We start from the raw sequence: 20,772 nt of genomic DNA, 5'->3' as shown, positions 1-20,772 counted from the left end.
AAACAAGGTTATGTATTGATCCACTGATGAAAATGTTATAACCAAAGGCTCACAGGACCTAACCCTGTATTTCCACTAGGAGCAATGAGTGAGTATTTGCTAATTCAGTATTTACAGTGACTTTATGGAACAGAATGAGAACAACCTACTATGTGTGTATTTTTTAATTTACAAAGTGGATACCTGTATGTGTTGTACATACTGGTTTACACCTTGTTTTTTTTTGTTTTTTTTTTTTTTTCATTTTAGAAATCATGCTATACCATGTCATGCATATCCACCTCATTCTTTTCAAAGGATGCAGTTTTCCCTTGGACAGTTTTGCCATCATTGATTTAACTAGATGCTAGTAATATAGTTTTATGTTTTTTCTAGACTTTTAAAATGACAAAACAATGTTTCAGGGAACATTCTTATGCTTACATCTTTGCAAACTATCTAAATTAAAGAAATCTCTACATTAAAGAAAATTCTGGTTTCTGTGACAAATACATAACAGCTGTGGCTGTGTTTAGGAGACATCAAAAAGTTTAACAAATTGATAGGTTCGAGTATCCCTTATCTGAAATGCTTGTGACCAGAAGTGTTTTGGCCTCCAGGTTTTTTTTGAAAATTTGAAATATTTGCATATACTTACTGGTTGAGCATCCGTAATCCAAAATCCAGAATCCTTTGAGAATCACGCAAGCACTCAAAAAGTTATGTATTTTGGAATATTTTGGATTCTGGACTTTTGGATTAAGGATACTCAATCTGTACTACATGGGGTGTAGACTTGTCCTGTGAGTTTAATGTGGCTGAACAGCAGCACCACACTGAGGATATTTAGCACACACCACATAATTAGACTTCCTTTGGTATGTGAAGTCAGGGTTAAACAACTGCGGGGTCCCTTTATCTGAGGACCAATGGAAAATGGCCTGTGTTTGTATACAAATCTCCAAGACCAAAGGAGGCCTTTTAAAAAATAACTTTTAAGTTCAGGGGTACGTGTGCAGGTTTGTTATACAGGTGAACTCATGTTACAGGGCTTTGTTGTACAGGTTTATTTTGTTACCGAGGTACTAAGCCTAGGATCCAACAGTTATTTTTTTCTGTTCCTCTCCCTCCTCCTAACCTCCACCCTCAAGTAGGCCCCAGTGTCTGTTGTTCCCTTCTTTGCATCCATGTATTTTCATCATTTAGCTCCCACTTACAAGTGAGAACATGCAATATTTGGTTTTCTGTTATTGTGTTAGTTTGCTAAGGATGATGGCCTCCAGCTCCATCCATGTTCCTGCAAAGGATATAAGCTCATTCTTTTTTATGCCTGTGTAGTAGTCCATAGGATACATGTACCACATTTTCTTTATCCAGTCTACCACTGATGGGCATTTAGTTTGACTCCACGTCTTTGCTATTGTGAATAGTGTTACCATGAACATATGTGTACATGTGTCTTAATGGTAGAACCATTTATATTCTTTTGGGTACATATCCAGTAATGGGATTTCTGGGTTGAATGGCAACTCTATGTTTAGCTCTTTGAGGAATCATCACTGCTTTCCACAATGATTGCACTAATTTACACTCCCACCAACAGGGTATAAGAGTTCCCTTTTCTCCACAATCTTGCCAGCATCTGTTATTTTTAGATGTTTTAATTATAGCCATTCTGACTGGTGTGAGATGGTATCTCATTGTGGTTTTGATTTGCATTTCTCCAATGATCAGTGACATTGAGCATTTTTTTCATATGCTTGTTGGCCACACATATATTTTCTTTTGAAAAGTGTTTGTTTGCTGGACTTAATGCCTGGGTGATGGGGTTGATCTGTGCAGCAAGCCACCGTGGCACACGTTTATCTATGTAACAAACCTGCACATCCTACACATGTACCCCAGAACTTAAAATAAAAGTTGATAAAAATAAATAAATAAATGAATAAAGAATTAAGAAAAGAAAAGTATCTGTTCATATCCCTTGCTCATTTTTAAAAAATGTTTAATGGGCAAGGGATATGTTTGCTTGTTTTTTACTCACAAAATGTTTGTTTTTTACTTGTAAATTTGGGAGGCCTTTTTAACATGCTCTTTATCTAGTAGGGCCAAACTAACCCTCTTTCCTAGGGTAAACGGCAATAGCCATGTATAATAACAAGGGGAATTGAGCCTCTACTGCCTTACATCCCCCTTCCCTTCCCCAAACTGTGTTTGGGTAGTAAATGAAGTAGCTCTGAATCAGGACCATTAGCGTGGAGGTTAAGACAACTGAGAGAGAAGATTGTAGATATTCAAAAATTGTGGGAGTAATGAGTCATAGAGAATTGTTCATAAAAATAAATGAGAACCCTTCATTTTCTCCAGTCACCTCTCTGTCTCAAAAGTGTCTCAGATAAATAGGAAATGCCTGAAGAAGCACATACAGTACACTTCAAACTCTCAGTGCACGTACATGACTCAGGCAGAAAATGGTCAATTACAGGCCAACAATTTTAAATATCAAAATTCTTTTCTCCCTCATAATTCATTCATGAAACCATCACCTTTCTAATGATAATATTAACAATTAAAAAGCATATTAATATAGACAAAGAAATACGAGGAGGGGGAAACCAAATTCACGTTAATTTTAACCATTTTTTCTCTCTCTCTCTCTCTCACACACACACACACACACACACACACAATAGTGTGCTTGCAAAGCTGAAGACATGCCTCATCTCTGAAGCAGGGCAGGATTTTCAAGAGTTAGGGTCAAATCCGGCTGCTCCTACTTACATCTGTCTTGGTTCAGGCTCTTTGGGGCATATAAAGAGAGTGTTAGGCCTGTTTAACATGGCAGATTTAAAGACTGCACAGATGTTTGTGCTTATTTGAATATCTGGAAGAATACATTTGCCCTGCCCTAATGAATTTACCAAGCGTAATGAAATTGTGTGTGAAATAATAAATGTATTTGTGTGTGGTATGGTGGTGGTGATGATGATGATGATGATTTTGGATTCCTCATGTAACATTTATACATACTCTTTCCCACTCCCACTTGCTTGATTTCAGGAAATATTTCTCACATTTTCAGATCTGGAAAGAAACCACAGTGCTGCAACTGAATGGGCTAAATACTAATTTGTTTCTTACTTGATCTATTCATTTATTAGATCCTTTAAAGATCAAGTCAATATATGGTTTAACTCCAAGAGAAACACCTTCTTCAGAATTTAACTTCCTTGGAAGAAAGAAAAGTCAGAGAAATTACTATCTTTTGCCAGCTATTAAGAGTTTCTAAAAGGGAAAAATATTTTCCCTGTTAGTACTACAAGGCTTATTTAAAGAATATTCTTTATGGAATAGTTGAACAAACAATAGTATTTAAAATGAATGTCAATATTCATTTATTAAGAATTACAAAGTACCTTCGGTAGAGGAAGGTAAGGCAGGCAGGTCACAGATCTACAACCGAAGTCATTTCTATACAGGATTGACCACCAATGCTGGCTCCAATAGTACTTGATCCTGAGGAAGCTACTTAACATTTTTGCAGGCTATTTTCACATCTAAAAAAGATAGCACTAGAGTCGGTCACCAAAGGTCCTTCCAGCTCTCTAATCCTATTACTTAAATGTGTCAAAGCAGTAGTTCCTGCTTTAAGAGTGTGCTTTTATCTATACACTCAAAAATAAAGAGATTATAAAATATGGCTTGATTTCCGAAGAAAAATCTTTTTGTTCAAGCTCAGAGAACTTGTACACACCACAGGAAATATCTGGCTCTATAATCTTGGCACCAAATAAAATGCTGTTGTTAAATAAGTGTTATGCTAATTCAGTTATTCACTCATTTATTCACTGAACACATGTTTTTTCACATGTGTCTATTATTGCAGCATTTCCTCCTCTGAAGAGGCCATAGACTATATTTGGTTAGAAAGTAGAAAAATTACTTTTTTTTTTTTTTTTTTGCGCCAGCAATTACATAAGGAGCTTTAACACTTTGTCTCCTTATTTCCACATTTATCAGATGGTTGGTGCTTAGAGGGGTTTACAATTTGCCCAAGGTCAAGGTCATACATATTCAGTGTGTGTGACTTCCAGGAAATTTCTCATTCCCTTCACTTTGGCTACAAAGTTGTGAGCCTTGGGTTAGGGCTCCATCTGCTTTTTAAAATTTACCCTGCACACTACTGTTACAGAAATTTTCACAGTCTCACACACCAGGCAGCCTTCTACGTGATCATGCCTGAACTCTATCAGGGCCTTTGCAGTTGTCAAGACATCGTGTTATTTATCTCCCAATGTTGCCTCATCATAGCTCCAAATGTTGCCATTCCAAACTTTTTTTTTTTGACCAACCTAAACTTTTATTTATCATAACTCCAGGATTTTGTTATTCTCAATTACTTTCATCTTTCCCCTTCTCAGGGAAGGGGGTTCCTGAGGCTTTTTTATTTGTACAGACCTCCAGCTGCTTGGAGAAATAAAAATTTAGCTTTACTCTGTTGATTCCTAATCTACCATTCTCCCTCTCTCTTTACCCATTTATTTATCAATTATGCAGCCTAATCTGTCTCCCCCTTCTCCCCTGCAAGCACTGTTTGGTGCCTTATCTCAAACTCTTTAGAACTGCTTTGCACTAACCAGCGTCTCTCTTAGAGACTGCAAGATTGCTTTCCAACCAGATATCCCTGGTTTCATTCGAGGCTCTCTAAATATCACCCTCTCTTCTGGAGTCCCCATCCCAGTTATACAGTGATACTTTCAGGGGCACCCCTCACCCTGCATGGTCCCTTTCAAAAAACTGATTGCTATGTCAGCACACCACCTAGTTGCTGGGTTGTTCTGGCCTTTTCTTCCAGGACATCATGTTTCCTATGAAATTGGATGTCCGCCTAACACATGGCACTGCAGATGCTATCAGCTCCTAGATGGCAAAGTTTTCTTCTAGGTTCTGGCCCCTCACCTTTTATCCTGGCTTTCCACATTATCATACATTTTCACTAATTTTCTTTGTAATACTTTTATCCTATTGCGATCCTTTGAGAGTCAGTCTTCCTGTGGATGTTGTCTTTTCCTAGTTTTTTTCTTCTTTGTCTCTTTCGCAAATCTTTCTCTTCTCATCTCCCAAAATGCCAGTATTCCCTAAATCTTTGTCTGTACACTCTTCTCCAAGCACCTTATTTCTTCCTTCATCACTCTACATTAGTAACTGATGATCCCCTGTCTTTCCCAAAGCCCAAACAGGCCACAAGTCTACTTGTGCTTGTTCTTTACCTAAAACAGAATTAATCAACTTCTGATTGGTCACAGTCACACTTGCTTGGAACCATGAACATTTTGATTCTTTCATCTCTTTTGCCAACCAGAAGCCAATGGAGAGCTAAGAACGCCAGTTCTCCCTTTGAATTTTCTCCTATTCTCCTTTTCTGCACATTCCCAGGGCTGACACTCTGGTCCAGGTCCTTGTCATGCTGCACTGCCGCTCCACTGCCAGATGCTTACTGTAGAGCAACCACTAACTTTATATGTCACCCTTGAAACAGTATAAAAACGTAACAGATTTATTGTGAATAGGTCTTTTAAATATATTATCACATGCTTTAGAAATCTATATTAAGATTGCAGTGTGGAAAGGGAATTTGAATCAACAAGAAACAACAACAACAAAAAAATAGGTATTTGCCTTTAACTTTTTGTGGAGAAAAAAAGTACAATCCTTCATTGATGACAACTGTAAATTATGACAGCTACCCTCCAATTAGAGGAATATTCTGTCTTCTCCAGTACAACGTGATAGTTTGATTATTCTTATTTATGGTTGTCTAGGCTACCTCACTTAGCGCCATCTATAAATGTATTTTTATTATCCACTTCCTGCCCTGAAGCCTGGAATAAAACTCCATACCCACTAGCTCTGGAAAACAGCTCTCAGCAGCATGACCCAACTAGTTTAGGAAATGTAATTTGTAAAGTAGCTCATCAAGTCCAATACTGGATGTAAAAGATCTGGAACTATGTAAGGGAATCTTTCCTGCTAGAGATACTGTGAAACTCTAACTTCCAATTTCAGGGGAATGACTGGGGCCATTCTATCGAGTGAAAGGAATCATGGGCTACTGAAGCATTGGTAGCCTGAACTGCTGTCTAGGAGTCCACACGATTTGTACAAATATGACGACTACATAGTTTTCTTTCCTGCTATGCTTCCTCTCCTAACTTTGGAAGAATTACAGGACGATCTCAGTGCACAAGTAAAGTAGGACCTATGTAACTAGGGTAGCTGGTTCATTTGGGAAGATCCTAACCCATCTCATTTGGTTTACTCCTTGATGGATCTGAAGCTAAGGGAACTTAACCGGGTTTCTTCTAGAGAAAAATACTTGAATGCAAATTTGAATGTTCGAGCTTGTTAAAACTGTTTCCCCAAAACAAACTGTAATTTCTTCTATGTCAAGGACTAGACGAGTAAGAGTAGGTGCTCCTTGGGTTCAGGATCCTATCTTGAAGGTTCTAAGTGAGTTCCCAAATGTCATTTGGATTGCCAATCAATTTCTCTGCCTTTTCCATTTGACATACCAAAACAGAACTATAGGATTTTATCATCAGGCATGATAAATGTAAAACTAGTTTAATCTCACTTTGAAATTCTTTAACCTGACTGCTGATCTAGGTCTGAAATCCATTTGAAGTATGTAGTCTTTAAAAAATGGATAAAAAGCACCTTAGAGATTGCAATGAACACACATTTTTAACACTTTTTGACCTTAGCTGCACTGGGAAGTACCACTCTTAGTTGAAGAAAAAAGCCATTTTCCACATGACTGGAGAAAGTTGAACAAATGGAAGAAGTGTTTCCAAAGTGTTCCAATAACACAATATGCAGTGGGTACTCACTCATTCAATATTTGAGTATCCACTGCATATTGTGTTCTTGGAAGGCTAGGTATAATATTTTCCTTTCATGTACTAGAATTAAGTGAACAATATTAGAAGCTTAAAGTGTATACTGAAAATAAACAGACACTTCATTTTGCTAAAAAACAACAACTTTTTGGTTTATACTATTGTTCTTAACCCATTTAGGGTGAAAGAAAATAACATCTCCAAACAAAGTATTACGAAACAGCATTGGTTTCTTTCTTATTTTTTAAAATACTTTGGAGCAAATTAAACATACTCAGAATGTTTTATTAACTAGAACATTCAGTTTAACTAGTTTAATTACCACTGTTTAGAAATTACTATGATCAGTGGGAACTCCTGTGTTTGGTCTCAGTGTGGGAATGCCCTGAGCAGAACGCCCGCTTGCACAAGCAGCTGAATGCCAAGCTCCAAAGTTTCCCAAGGGGTCAAGAGAACTGGCAATCAGCAGTTCTGTACATGGTGATCCTGGAGTTTACCTTGTAAATCCCTTCAAAAGAAGCAATAGCTAAATGCCACGGGAGAAAGGCCAACCTTTGCTTTTATCCTAAGTCAATTCAGAGAGATGGTTTTTGAGGCTCAGTAAATAGTAAACGAATATCCTTCTAGATAAAAATTTCTTGAGGGAATATGCTATGTCTTATTTATGTTAAGCCCTATAGTTCCTACTCTAGGGCCTTACACTTAGCAAGAGGTCAGGTTATTAAACAAACACTGAAGAATTATATCCTAATTTTACAAACCAGAAAGTTGAGAAATGTAGCCAATGACTCAAACCATGGGGAGAAGAATCTAAATTCTCAACTCCATCCAATCTTCCTAGATTCATTCAGGTGTGAGAGAAAACAGGTTTAGAGAAATAGAAGCCTTAAACTTGTTTTCCATTCTAGAAAAGGTTATGAGAATCGCTTTAACAAGGCCTATGCTTTGGAAAAATTTTCAACCAGAAAAAAATGCAGGTAGTTTTCTATCTCCTATGTACCCCTATGATACATTTGCATTTTGAGGCCATGCTTTAACCTCTCAATAAAACAGAAAAAATACAGCTCTGTGATGCCGGATTATAGATCTATTCTTGGCTCACTGAGTAAAGAAACTCCTAATGATTATAACAGCCACTGGGATAAATATTTTTAACTGATATTTAACTATGTTACAAATATATTTGGACTTATTTATTGTGCATTTTTCTATAATAATTCCACATGGCATAAAAATTAATTTCTAACTTATTTCTTAACTGTATATTTCCAAAGTATATAGTCAACTTCCATAGTCAACTTCCAAAATGGAAGGTATAATCTTTTAAAAATTATTCTGAATATCTGACTATTGCCAAATTTCAGAAATACTTTATAGATATTAGAAAACTTCAGCGATTTTAAGACTTCACTCCTTATTTTCTAAGAAATTTGAGCATAACTAAAACCCCAAGAAAAATAGGGTTCTCCCTTTATACTTTTAAAATCCACATTTTCTACAAGTCTCTATTAATTACCATAGAGCAATATGTAAATTAGGTACCCAGTCTACTTAGGCAGTACACTCTTAGAGCATGTAATTAGAAATTCAATGCGTCTCTTAAGAACAGACAGCTTTCGGAGGAAGAAAAAGCAACATTTTGTACAAAGAAATGGGGAGAAACACCATTCCAGAAAGGCAGAAGCACAGAGAGAAAGGAAAAAAAATTCGTTGATACTAGGTTATAAGGAATTTAAACTATAATTCATTTATTCAACAAACATTTATTGTGCATACACTATATTGCTAAGAGCTATACAATACCCCAAAGTAGTTTTTGTAATTACTCTACCTATCTGATATGAGGAGCCCTGGGCCCACACATACCATCCACAATCAAGATTATAGCGGCCTAAGCTCTTTAGTTTAATTAGGTCCCACTTGTCAATTCTTGGTTTTGCTTCAGTTGCTTTTGGGGACTTAGTCGAAAATTCTTTGCCAAGGCTGATGTTGAGAAAACTATTTCTTAGGTTTTCTTCTAGGATTTTTCTAGTTTGCAGTCTTATATTTAAGTCTTTAATCCATCTTGAGATAATTTTGTATATGGTGAAAGGTAGGGGTCCAGTTTCATTCTTCTGCATATGGCTAGCCAGTTATCCCAGCACCATTTATTGAACAGGTAGACCTCTCCCCATTACTTGCTTTTGTTGGCCTTGTTGAAGATCAGATCGTAAGTGTGCCACTTTATTTCTGAGTTTTCTATTCTGTTCCATTGGTGTATGTGTCTGTTTTTGTACGAGTACCACACTGTTTTGGTTGGTATAGCCTTTTATAGTTTCAAGTCAGATAGTGATGACTCCAGCTTTTTGTTTGTTTGTTTGTTTGTTTTTGTTCTTGTTTTTTGTTTTTGTTTTTGTTTTTGTTTTTGCTTAGCATTGCTTTGGCTATTTGGGTTCTTTTCTGGTTCCATATGAATGTTAGAATAGTTTTATCTAATTCTGTGAAGAATGAGGTTGTAGTTTGATAGGAATAACACTGAATCTGTAAATTGCTTTGGGCAGTGTGGCCATGTTAACAATATTGACTCTTCCAATCTATGAGCATGGAATGTTCTTCCACTTATTTGTGTCATCTCTGATTTGTAAACAGACAACTTACGAAATGGGAGAAAATATTCACAGTCTATGCATCTGACAAAGGTCTAATATCCAAAGTCTATGAACTTAAACACATCAACAAGCAAAAAACAACCCCATTAAAAAGTGGGCAAAGGACATGAACAGGCACTTCTCAAAAGACATACGAGCGGCCCCCAAGCATATGAAAAAATGCTCAAATCAAAACCACAATGAGATACCATCTCATACCATCAGAATGATTATTATTAAAAAGTCAAAAAACAACAGATGCTGGTGAGACTGCAGAGAAGAGGGACCACTTATACACTGTTAGTGGGAATGTAAATTAGTTGAGCCGCTGTGGAAAGCAGTTTGGAGATTTCTCAAAGAACTTAAAACAGAACTACCATTTCACTCAGCAATCTCATTACTGGGTATATACCCAAAGGAAACAGACCATTATACCAAAAAGACACACACACTCATATGTTCATTGCCATGCTGCTCACAATAGCAAAGACATGGAATCAACCTAGGTGCCCATCAATGGTGGATTGGATTAAAAAAAAAAATGGTACATATACACCATAGAATTCTATGCAGCCATAAAAAAGAATGAAACCATGTCCTTTGCAGCAACATGGATGTAGCTGGAAGCCATAGTCCTAAGCGAATTAATGCAAGAAAAGAAAACCAAGTACCGCATGTTCTCACTTGTAAGTGTGAGATAAATACTGAACACATATAGACATAAACATGGGAACAATGGACACTTGGGACTACTAAAAGAGGGAGGAAGGGAAGAGCCACAGGTTGAAAAACTACCTATTGGGTACTATGCTCACTACCTGGATGCAATATACCCATGTAACAAACCTGCACAAGTACGCCCTTTATCTAAAATAAAAGTTGATTTTTTAAAAAAAGAAAAAAACCTTGCCAGGCGAGGTGGCTCACGCCTGTAATCCCAGCACTTTGGGACGCCGAGGAGGGCGGATAACGAGGTCAGGAGATCGAGACCACCCTGGCTAACACGGTGAAACCCCGTCTCTACTAAAAATACAAAAACAAAATTAGCCCAGCGTGGTGGCGGCGCCTGTAGTCCCAGCTACTCGGGAGGCTGAGGCAGGAGAATGGCGTGAACCCGGGGGGCGGAGCTTGCAGTGAGCCGAGATCGCGCCACTGCCCTCCAGCCTGGGCGACAGAGCGAGACTCGGGACTCATCTCAAAAAAAAAAAAAAAAAAGAAGAAGAAGAAGAAGAAAAGAAAGAAAAAATCTAACAGGCAAAGTGAAGGAAATAAAATATAGTGGCTAAGCATGTGTGGCTCTCAGCCAACCTGCCTTGGTTCAAAGCCCTGTTCTGCCATTAACTCAGTAGCTGACTTTGGACAAGTTACTAAACCGCCCCCTACTTTGGTATTCTGGTTTGCTAAAATGGAGATTATAACACTAATATTACTTATTGGAGTTATTCTGAGGAATAAAAGAATTAATGTGCATAAAGCATTTAGAACAATGTCCAGCACATAATCAATAATTAAAATGACATTATTTGTGATAAAAAATATCTTCTTCTCTCTGACTTTATTCTCTCTTGATTTTCCTTTTAGCGTTGTATTTCCTTGTAGCTAGTGTCCAATCTCCCTTTTATTCTTGCCAAACTAACTGAACATATGGCCTAAATATGCTGTTTCCTCTCCTCACTTCTGATTCATTTCTCAGCTAACAGCAATCTGCCTCTGCCCTCACTGCTTCAGTGAAGGTTAACACTGATGAGGTTATAAAATCACTGAAGAATTCCACATTGCCAGATTCAATGGTAATTTCTGATGGGTCTTTATCTTACTGAACCACTCTCTACATTTCAGACCCTTAGTTTCCACAACCCTGAACATCTTTTTGTCTAGTGTTTCCTTACAGCCTGCTGCCTACTCCATGTCATTCCTTGTTTCCTTTGCTCATCAATTAAATGTTGGTATTCTCCAGATTCCCATCCTTGACCTCCTACCCTTAATCTTTATTTGCTTTCCTCGTGATTTTAACTCTTGTCTGTATTTTTATGTCTTTTAAATCATCATCCAAGAGCTACTGTACATTTATAGTTGGAATTCCCACAGGCACCGAAAGCTCAGCATTTCCAAAACTAAATTCATTTCATCACCCCTGCAATTCGCCAACCTGTTGTTCCACCTGTATTGAGTTCAGTTAATAGCACCACTATTTATCCAACCACCTAATCCAATAATCTGGAAATAACAAATCTATATCTTTTAATCTTCCACATTCAATCATTCACTAACACATTTCAACTCTATTGTCATACTTTTCCCCCATCTTCACTACCACTGCCCCAGTCTAAGTCCTAATTATCTCTTGCTTAAGTTGGAACAACAGTTTTAAAATTTAACCTCTACCTCCGGTTTTGTCTCCCTCAAGCCATCAGTGATAGAACTAGTAGAGTGACCAATCTAAAATGGAAATCCAATGATATTACCTGCCTAAATCCTATCTTCCTCAAAGATTGCCCATCACATAGAGGATAAAATCCTAGACTTTTATCATAGAAATACAGCCTTCTACCACACTGTGTCCATTTTTCCCTCTAGTTTCAACGACAGCCACCATGCTAAGTGTGAATATGTATATATTAAACATTATGTACACATATACGATCCGTGTAATATCATAACACCTTGAAGTAATATTTTATTCCTATTTTATAGATTAAGACAGTGGTACTGATGTTTTCTAGATTAAGAAACTGGTACCTGTATAGTAAAAGTAATGTTGATCATTAAATCTAAATCTCTCATATTCTCCAATGGATTTCTTTGAGGTCAGGTCCACATTGTTCCTTTCTTTGAACCACCAGCATCTAGCACATTGCCTGGCATACACAATGGCTGTTAATCAAATGTTAAACTAAATTGACTGTTTAAAAAGAGAAGTGATGGATTATAACATTATCATTAGATTATGCAGCCACTGACTGAAGAAGGAATAGGGATTCTAGAATTACCTCGCAGGTACAATAAATGACAATGACCACTACGACTGAGTTTGTAAAAAGTGTATATCTCTTCATCATGTAAAAATTTAATAATCTTTCAAATTATGAGATAAGCTCTATATTATCAAGAGTAAATTTAACATTCTTTTCATTTCTAAATTGTATTTTATTCCAGTGTCTTTTACTTTTAGAGGATCAAAACAAAGGGAAACAGACATATTTGCACTAACACATATTCTCTGCTAAAAGATACAGTATGTATGTGCTCATGTTGCACTTGTATTTGTATGAGTATGAAATGTATGTGCACAATACACAAATGTATATGATGAAAAACTTCAAGCTATTTTTAAGTTTAGAAATTGATGACTTTAATAACATTTAGGAAGCTCATTCTTCAGACACACTGATTGCAAAGGATTAAAAGATCAACTGAAACCCTGAGACCATTAAAGAATTTCATTAATTATGAAAAAAAAATGCAGATGTGTGGCCAGTCTTTCTCTCAGGTTGCAACCAAATAAAACTTCAAATAACACACTCATAAATGGCTGAAGGAAAAGGAAATTAAAATGAAAACACATACATATTAAACATAACTATGAGCTGTGGCTGTTCAACAATTGGGCTTCAAGTAGTTTCACACCATTGGGCCAGGATAAAACATGCTCTGCTGGCATTTTCGTCTGCCAAAATAGCCATTTGCAATTAAAAATTAAAACTGGCACTACTTCTTTGCAAGCAGTTTTCAGAAGGCTGCTGGCTATCTTTCTTGTTTATAGTTTTTTTTTGTATCAGTCCTTCATTTCATTTTGAAATACCCTTTTCATTTTTTTCCTTTTAGGCTATCGTATTCCAAGTACTAATATTTTAACATTTTTCAACATTTCTATTTGTAATATGGTCCTCAAGTACAATTGCATCGTTTAGATTTCTAAAGACTGATTAGAAGAGTATGGAAGATTTTATATATCAGCACAGTATAAAGTAGTATAACTTCTGCGAGGCCTCTGTAGACTTAAGAGAAATCAGTGATTTTTTTAAAGGAATGCAGGAGCAAAAAGAATATGTAAACATCAGTCTCTACAGACATAAACTTAATTCAGAATAGAATATATATGTAAATAGTAAAGTAATTCATTAGGTCTAATTGAGTCTGACACATAGAATGACCAACAGAGTAAAATTCCATCTTCCACAAGGAAACTAATAGTATATTTTGGAGATCTGGAGTGTCAGTAAATGAATCAGCATGCAGGCATGGAGCATCTTTTATGTGACAGGCAGTGTTCTGGGTGCTGGTGATATAATAGTGAATAAGACAGAAACCCCTGCCTTTAAAGAATTGGGGGTCAGGGAGGAGACAAGCAATAAACAGATCCTCCTCCAAGCAGAGGAGGAGTGATGTATTCTGTTAAATCTTTAAAAAGATCACTGTGGGCCAGGTGCTGTGGCTCATGCCTGTAATCCCAGCATTTTGGGAGGCTGAGGTGGGCAGATCACTTGAGGTCAGGAGTATGAGACTAGCCTGGCCAACATAGCGAAACCCCGTCTCTACTAAAATGCAAAAACAATTAGCCAGGTATGGTGGCACAAGTCTGTAATCCCAGCTACTCAGGAGGCTGAGGCAGCAAAATCGCTTGAACTCGGGAAGCTGAGGTTGCAGTGAGCTGAGATGGCACCACTGCACTCCAGCCTGGGCAACAGACTGAGGCTCTATCTCAAACAAACAAAAAGAAAGAAAGAAAGATAACTTTGGCTACTATGTAGCATAGAGACCTTGGGGATTTAGAATTAAGTTAAAGCAACTAGGTAAGAGGCAACCCTCAAGCTCACAGAAGAGGAAGGGAAATAATAAAAAGATCAGGTTACTTCTTATTCCAAATACTCCTTCTCTTTTATGATAGTATTTTAGACTCTCTACAGTATCCTCCACCATCTCGGATCACAGACATGATTGTGCCCATGTCACAGATGAAGATTTGGAGACCCAGAAGTGTGAGATGACTTACAGAATTAATTAGTGGCAAAACTGCAAGCAAAGCACTAATCTCCTACTTTTAGTCCCATATCTTTTTTCTTTTAAATGAATCATCAGTGTCTTACTTCTAAGAAAACTGAAAAGACTTGGTAGTTCTTTCAGCTTCGGCTCACCCCGAAGCTCCTCTATGGAAGGCTTATAAGGAAAATTATTTACTTACTCAGTTAAGCAAGCATTTATGGAGGGTCTACTAGACATGAAGCACCTTGTTAGGCACTTAATATTTAGAAATAAGTAGAAATTTCACTGTATGGAAGCTCGCTCTCATGTGGGAGAGACAGACCAAGCAGCCCATGATGACAGTACAATGGGGGAGGCACCCTTATAATGACATTGGTAGAGTGCCATGGAACCTAACTCATCCTGGCAGAGGGAAGGGAACTGTTTGGAAATATGCCCAAGAGGAAGTGATCTTTGAACTGTACTTTGAAGAAACATTAGGAGTTTAATACCAAGGGTGCAAGATGTGGGGAGAATCCAAGAAAACAGCATGAGCAAACACATGGTGGTGAGACACAGGGTGGAGCAGTACAGTAAGGGTGGGGCGTAGAGTGCATATTAGAGGGGAGTAGTTATATAGGAGTCTATGCGCTGAGGGTCTTGTGTGAACTCTTCCAAGGAATCTGGAGTCTAACCTACACTACTGTGTCCATTTTCCCAAGTCTTAACCACTCCTCAGTCCACTTGAATCATATTTATGATCCTTAGCACCCCACTGAAGCTGCAGCAGCAAAGGCCACCAGTGGCTTCCTTCATAAGAAATCCAATGAAATCTTACCTAACTTTTCTAGTTCTTTCTGCAGCACTGGAAACTGCAGGCCATAACCTTTTTTCCATCTGCATCTTCCTTTACTTTCATGAAAAGAAGATCCCCTGGATTTTCCCTTGGCCTTTGGGTTGCTGTCAAGCTTTTCCCAGGTTCTTCCATTGGTTCTTACTTTTTCATCCACTGCTTGGTGTTGGTGTTCCTCAGTCTCTGGCCTCCACTAAGCCCTCACTCACTCTATACATTCTTTGGACTATCTCATTTTTTCTACTCATTGCTTTAATTACCACAAAACTGACAGAGGCTTTCAAAGCTAAATATCTGGTTAGATATTTAGATTAAACTCCAGATTTATAAATGAATCCATTCCTTCAAAAATATTTTATTGAGTGTTCTCTATGTGCCAGAAATAGTTCTGGTTGCTGATCCAACATGGTTGGAAATAGACTGTGCCTCGTTCACTGCTATGTTCCCACCACTTACAATCTCCACCTGAATGACTCACAAACATCTAAAACCCAACATGTTCAAATCTGAACCCATTATATTCACCAGAATATGTGCCCTTCACTCTTTGTCCCATACATTAGTGAACGGCACTTCTATTCCTCAAAGCAACCAAGTCAGAATCATCTTCCTCATACCACATGTCAGACTGGTGAAAACAATCTGCAAATTTTATCTCCTTAACATTTCTTTGGTTAAACTTCTCCTTCTCATCTCCATAGTTACTGCCTTAGTTCCTTAGGAAGTCATCTCTCATCTTTCTAGTATGATCCACAGCATATAGCAGATAGTCAACAGACATTCACAGAATAAGTTTATGAATAAATGAACACAACAATGAATGGAAAACTCACACAATTGCTATCATCTACTTATAGGCCATATTGACTCCATTTTGCACTCCGATTTATTTACTGAACTAATGAAAGGCAGATCTTTCCAAAATTTATATCTGATTATGTCATTCCCCTGATTATCACCATTCAATGACCACTACTGCCTACAGGATAAATACCAGATACTATGGTCAGCATCTGAAGCTATCCAAGAGATTGGTTACTTGCCTTTTGCTCTATCTTCTTTTCTTGCGGCTTTCTACACCCTGAAAATACTTAACAGCACCTAGAATTACTGTGCTGATTCACAACCCCATATCTTTACTCAAGCTGTTTTCTCTGTCAAGATTGTTCATTCCCTCCTGCTGTGCCCACCTGAAAATTAACTACTCATTTGTGGAAACTCAGCTTACACCTCACTTCCCCTTAGAAGCCTGTGCTTACATTTCTGCCCAGACTTCACTTCGTAACCTCTCTTTCTAAGTACACCAATAACATTGTTTCACACTTGTTCACAGGCTTGTAGTAGTCCTTTGCTGGAATCTTTTCCTTCCTCCAGAGTGGAGGCCTTTGCCTTGTTAATTTGGGAATTAGCACATATTACACACTCCAATACTTGTAGATGGATAAATAGATGAAGGAGTAGGTGATGAGAGTCATGGAAATATTTTAGGCAAGGGGATGATATAATAAGGTTTGCATTTTACGAACAATACTATGATGTTAGAGCAGAGAGAAAGCTGAGAACAGAAGCCAGACTATCAGGCAGGAGAATATTACAAACCATCCACTGGAGAGGTAAGAAACAGAATGGAATAGAAGTAGTAAAGAAGAAAAGGGAATGTATTTGAAAAATACCTATAAAGTAAACAAACAGTATTTAATGACCATTTGCCTGACCAGAGGGAGTAATTATGAGAAAAAGGTGACTTCAGAGCTCCTAGCTTGGGTGACTTCTTCTTGTCTCCTTGTTTAATATCTATAAATTTGCACCCACAGCATTAAGTCAGACAAAGATACATTAGGCAAAGTGATCAATTACATGTATCTGCAACACTGTTTCCCATGTAATTTCTCAGAACCACATTTGCTGCATCAGTGCAAATTTATATACGAAGCCCCATCCTGTGTTCCTCTACTACCCTCATTATTCTTCAAAATTTTCCCTAAACAAGGAGGAATTTAAAAGGGACAAACAACATTCAAGGCAATGAGTCACCTCATGTTTGAACAGCACACTAGTAAAATGAAGAAAAGTTGAAGACAGGAAATATGGCTGTCAGGTAAATCCTAAAGAATGGTAAGGGCAAGGATCTCTAATCCCCACTAATTTAAAAAGTTTAAGGGAAAGTATTTGAAATAGGTCATCCCTTCCTCTGTCCAGCCATCCTATCAATAGGCTAGGATATGTACTCTTGAAAAGACATTTTATACCCCTAAAATATTATAATAATTATTTTTGCATAAATAATAGAAATTTATATTTATCTCAAGCATAACTTTAAACATGCTTTTCTTGTTTCTTGGCAGTGAAAACACTGGTCGACCAAGTAAATTCATCCCTGAAGTACCTCATTAATCACAGTGCACTTGTTCTTGGCAAGAACCTTAATATGCTACAAAAACTGTTATTAAAGTAAGATTTGGGGATTCCCAGACTGGCAAGGAATTAGTTAATTACACCTCTCTCAAAATTATTTTATTGGGGTCTAGTTAAACTTACAGCATAAAGCAACTTCGATAAATGAATGTAATGCGTAAAGTCTGGCTATTCTAAAGCTCATTTAAAATCACAAGCAGCAACTGCCAAAGATGGCCTCTTTCCCCAGGGTCTGCTTAGTTGTGCACAATCCTCCCAGAAGATGATACTATCCATTCCCTCTTTGTGCTAATGTGGTTCTAGCACCCCTATCTAATTGCTGAGGCATTACAGTTTCAGACTCTAAAATATATAATGCAAAACTTCACATAAGCTACATCTATTGAGTACGTAATTTATTTCCTATCTACCACTAAAGATACTGCTAGACTGATAAAGCTTAGTGGATAGAGAAGTATACAACCTTGAACCTTTGGAAAAATCATTTATCAATGTTTTAAAATTCTGTAAGCCCATACAAACTGTTAATACCAACACATGGAAAAGAAAATGTTGCGTTGCAAGTTCTCATTCATGTTCAAGAACAAGTTAGGAGATGCAAAGTATGTGCACCAACCAAGGCTTTCTTTAAGTCTGTCTGAATATACAATGCATAATATACCAAAAATGAAAGGCTAGAAATGGTATCACACTTAAAATTCAAAGCCATACATATTTTGAGCATACAGTTGTAAAGAAAAAATCATAATCTATACAGTACATATTTGCTACCAAATTGAGCATCATAATTGCTAAATTATTTCAGTATGTTCTGACAGGTCAAAATAATTTACCAGGCTTATTAAGTAATACGTTTAATTATATATCAGTTCAGAGGAGATTAATATGAAAAGCGTCAGTAGCATTTCTCTATCATTATCCTAACCACATTTAAATAAATGTGAATCTTACATAAAAGTTATACTTTTTGATGTAATACTGATGCAACACAACCGTTCTCCTTGTGTGCATTGTAAAACGGAAAGTTGGCTGGAATATTCCGCCTAATGCTACATGTTCACATCAATCAGAAACTGTAAAATTTTCCAGATACCAGAGACCCACAGATTGTAGACTCCACCAATTTCCTGACTCCTATGTGGTCGAATTCCAGGTTCACCTAGTTACAAAACCAGCCCTTCTTCCACGTTATTTCAAAACACGTTTCTGGTGTTGATGCTAATTCTACACCCCCGGAGGGAGAGAGTTATGTATGGATGGATGACACAACTTATCTCTAAAAGAAACCAAGTCCGTGTGCTCAGAACTTATTTTACTAGGAAACAAGGAATGTATCAGCGAGTATCTGCAACTTTCTCTACTGGTCTTCTAAGGTTGATGTCTATATATTTCATCTTAACAAAAAAGAAGCAGAAATAATGATACTAAAAAGAGAGGAAGCAAAAGGAGAAGAGGAAGAAAAAAAGAATTAGACATGAGGTAACATTATAAAAACAACCTTAAAATGCCCAGATAAACGTGACTCTAATAGGAGACTGAATGAATGGACTTTGTGGGAAAAACAGTAGTAAACTTTAAAGCCACTGAAAGGTTTTAAATGCCTAAGGGAAAAATAAACATTTGCTTCCAATCATTTTCTCATTAAGCATTCTCTGCTAGATGGAGAAGGCTTTCTTTTACACACACACACACACACACACACACACACACACACACACACACACTCTGATTCCGCGCCACAAATGGGGACTTAATCCACTGCCTGATCTCTGTCCGAGGCGACCCATTTGCGCTTCTGCTATCGCACCTCTGCCCGCGTTCCTGCGCCCCAGGTTCCCCGCTGCCTCCCTACCCGCTGCAGCGCGGGAGCCTTGCTTCGCCTGGCCTGCTGGCCTCCTCTAGACCTTGGCCACCTTCTCCGTGGCAGGAAGGGCTACATGCACTGACAGATTTTCCGTTGGTGGTGGCTGGGTGGTGGCGAGGCGTGTTTCCGGGCGCACTTAAAACCTAGCAGCTCTCTCCACCAAGTAGCAGCTTCCCCTATTCCGCCCCTAGGACTGAGGACCTAGCCTTCGGTGCCGCCTCACTCCTCCCGGTCCTACCCAGCCATCACCTCCTAACCTCCCCAATGTACTCTCAAGCCTCATACGGGCGCCTGTCCTCCCATTGCATCCCCTAGTTCCCGGGCGCCCCGTTCGGTTGAAGTTTACGTATCTTGGGACCTAATTGCTCCCAATTATCCGCGCACCCTAAGTCCCGCGTCTGCCTGGCTCCCGCCCCGGGAGCCTGAAGCTACCGGGCCGTTCATTGGGTGTCCTCGGGGAAATGGTTCAAGCTGTAGAGATGGGAGAAGTGGGGCTGGGGGAAGGGAGAGGCTCCAGAAGGAAGACCACGAACACGTGCGAAGAAATAAAAGCCACCACGTGTGCACGCGCGCGGGGCCCAAGGGCGCGAGCGCGGAGCACGCCCCAGGGGGCCAGGGACAGTGGTCCCCTGGAGCGGGCACAGCAGGGGGCGCGGGTACTCACACGAAAGCGTGGTAGATGAACGCCCAGCCGCGGGGTCTCTCCAGCACGTTGTACAGGTAGTTCTGCACCCGCCGGTACTTGACGTTGCGCCGGCAGCTCTGGCTACTCGTGTAAGAGAGCGGCTTCCCCAGCAGGCTCATTCGGGCCCCCTGCTTGCCCCGGCGGCTCTCCCTCAGGCCACCGCCGCCGCCACCGAGCGTGGCCGCGCGGGTGCCCAGCAGCAGCAGGCCGTCGCCCCTGGCGGCTGCCGAGTTCAGCAGCACCCTGCCCCGGCCCGACTCCACATCCTTCATGCCGCTGCCCAAGCGCCCCCCGCCCGCCGCCGCCGCCGCCGCTGCGCCGCTCTTCACCCAGAGCCCGGCGGCGCCGCCCTCCTCTCCTCCCGCGTGGTGGCGGGGCATGGCATCACCACGGGCACCGCGAGGGGGCCGCCAGCGCCTGCGGCGGGGGCAGCGGCCTCATGTGCGCCGGCGGGTTTCAAGGAGGAAGCCGGCGGCCGACGGGGCGCC

At 39.2% G+C, this 20,772-nt stretch overlaps 1 protein-coding gene and 1 long non-coding RNA gene across 4 annotated transcripts in view; one reads left to right on the top strand and one right to left on the bottom strand.

Annotated features, from left to right (window-relative positions):
- Nucleotides 1–20,772, top strand: part of LOC140708898 (uncharacterized) — a 48,860-nt gene that overhangs the window by 20,202 nt on the left and 7,886 nt on the right. Inside the window, exon 1 of the long non-coding RNA XR_012089220.1 lies at nt 1–20,319. This exon is cut by the window's left edge and continues 20,202 nt beyond it. This is a non-coding gene — a long non-coding RNA (uncharacterized lncRNA). The remainder of the gene's footprint in view (nt 20,320–20,772) is intronic.
- KCNQ5 (potassium voltage-gated channel subfamily Q member 5) overlaps nt 1–20,772 on the bottom strand; it is a 573,789-nt gene extending 553,017 nt beyond the window's left edge. For all 3 annotated transcript variants that reach the window (XM_008013505.3, XM_008013506.3, XM_073006154.1), the window contains exon 1: nt 20,264–20,772. In XM_008013505.3, coding sequence (XP_008011696.1) covers nt 20,264–20,664 — 401 coding nt within the window. In that variant the 5' untranslated portion in view covers nt 20,665–20,772. The remainder of the gene's footprint in view (nt 1–20,263) is intronic.

Source organism: Chlorocebus sabaeus, chromosome 17 (assembly GCF_047675955.1).
Source record: "Chlorocebus sabaeus isolate Y175 chromosome 17, mChlSab1.0.hap1, whole genome shotgun sequence".
NCBI lineage: Eukaryota > Metazoa > Chordata > Mammalia > Primates > Cercopithecidae > Chlorocebus > Chlorocebus sabaeus.
The sequence above is the reverse complement of the archived record's forward strand: the minus strand, read 5'-3'. Positions and strand labels throughout refer to the sequence as shown.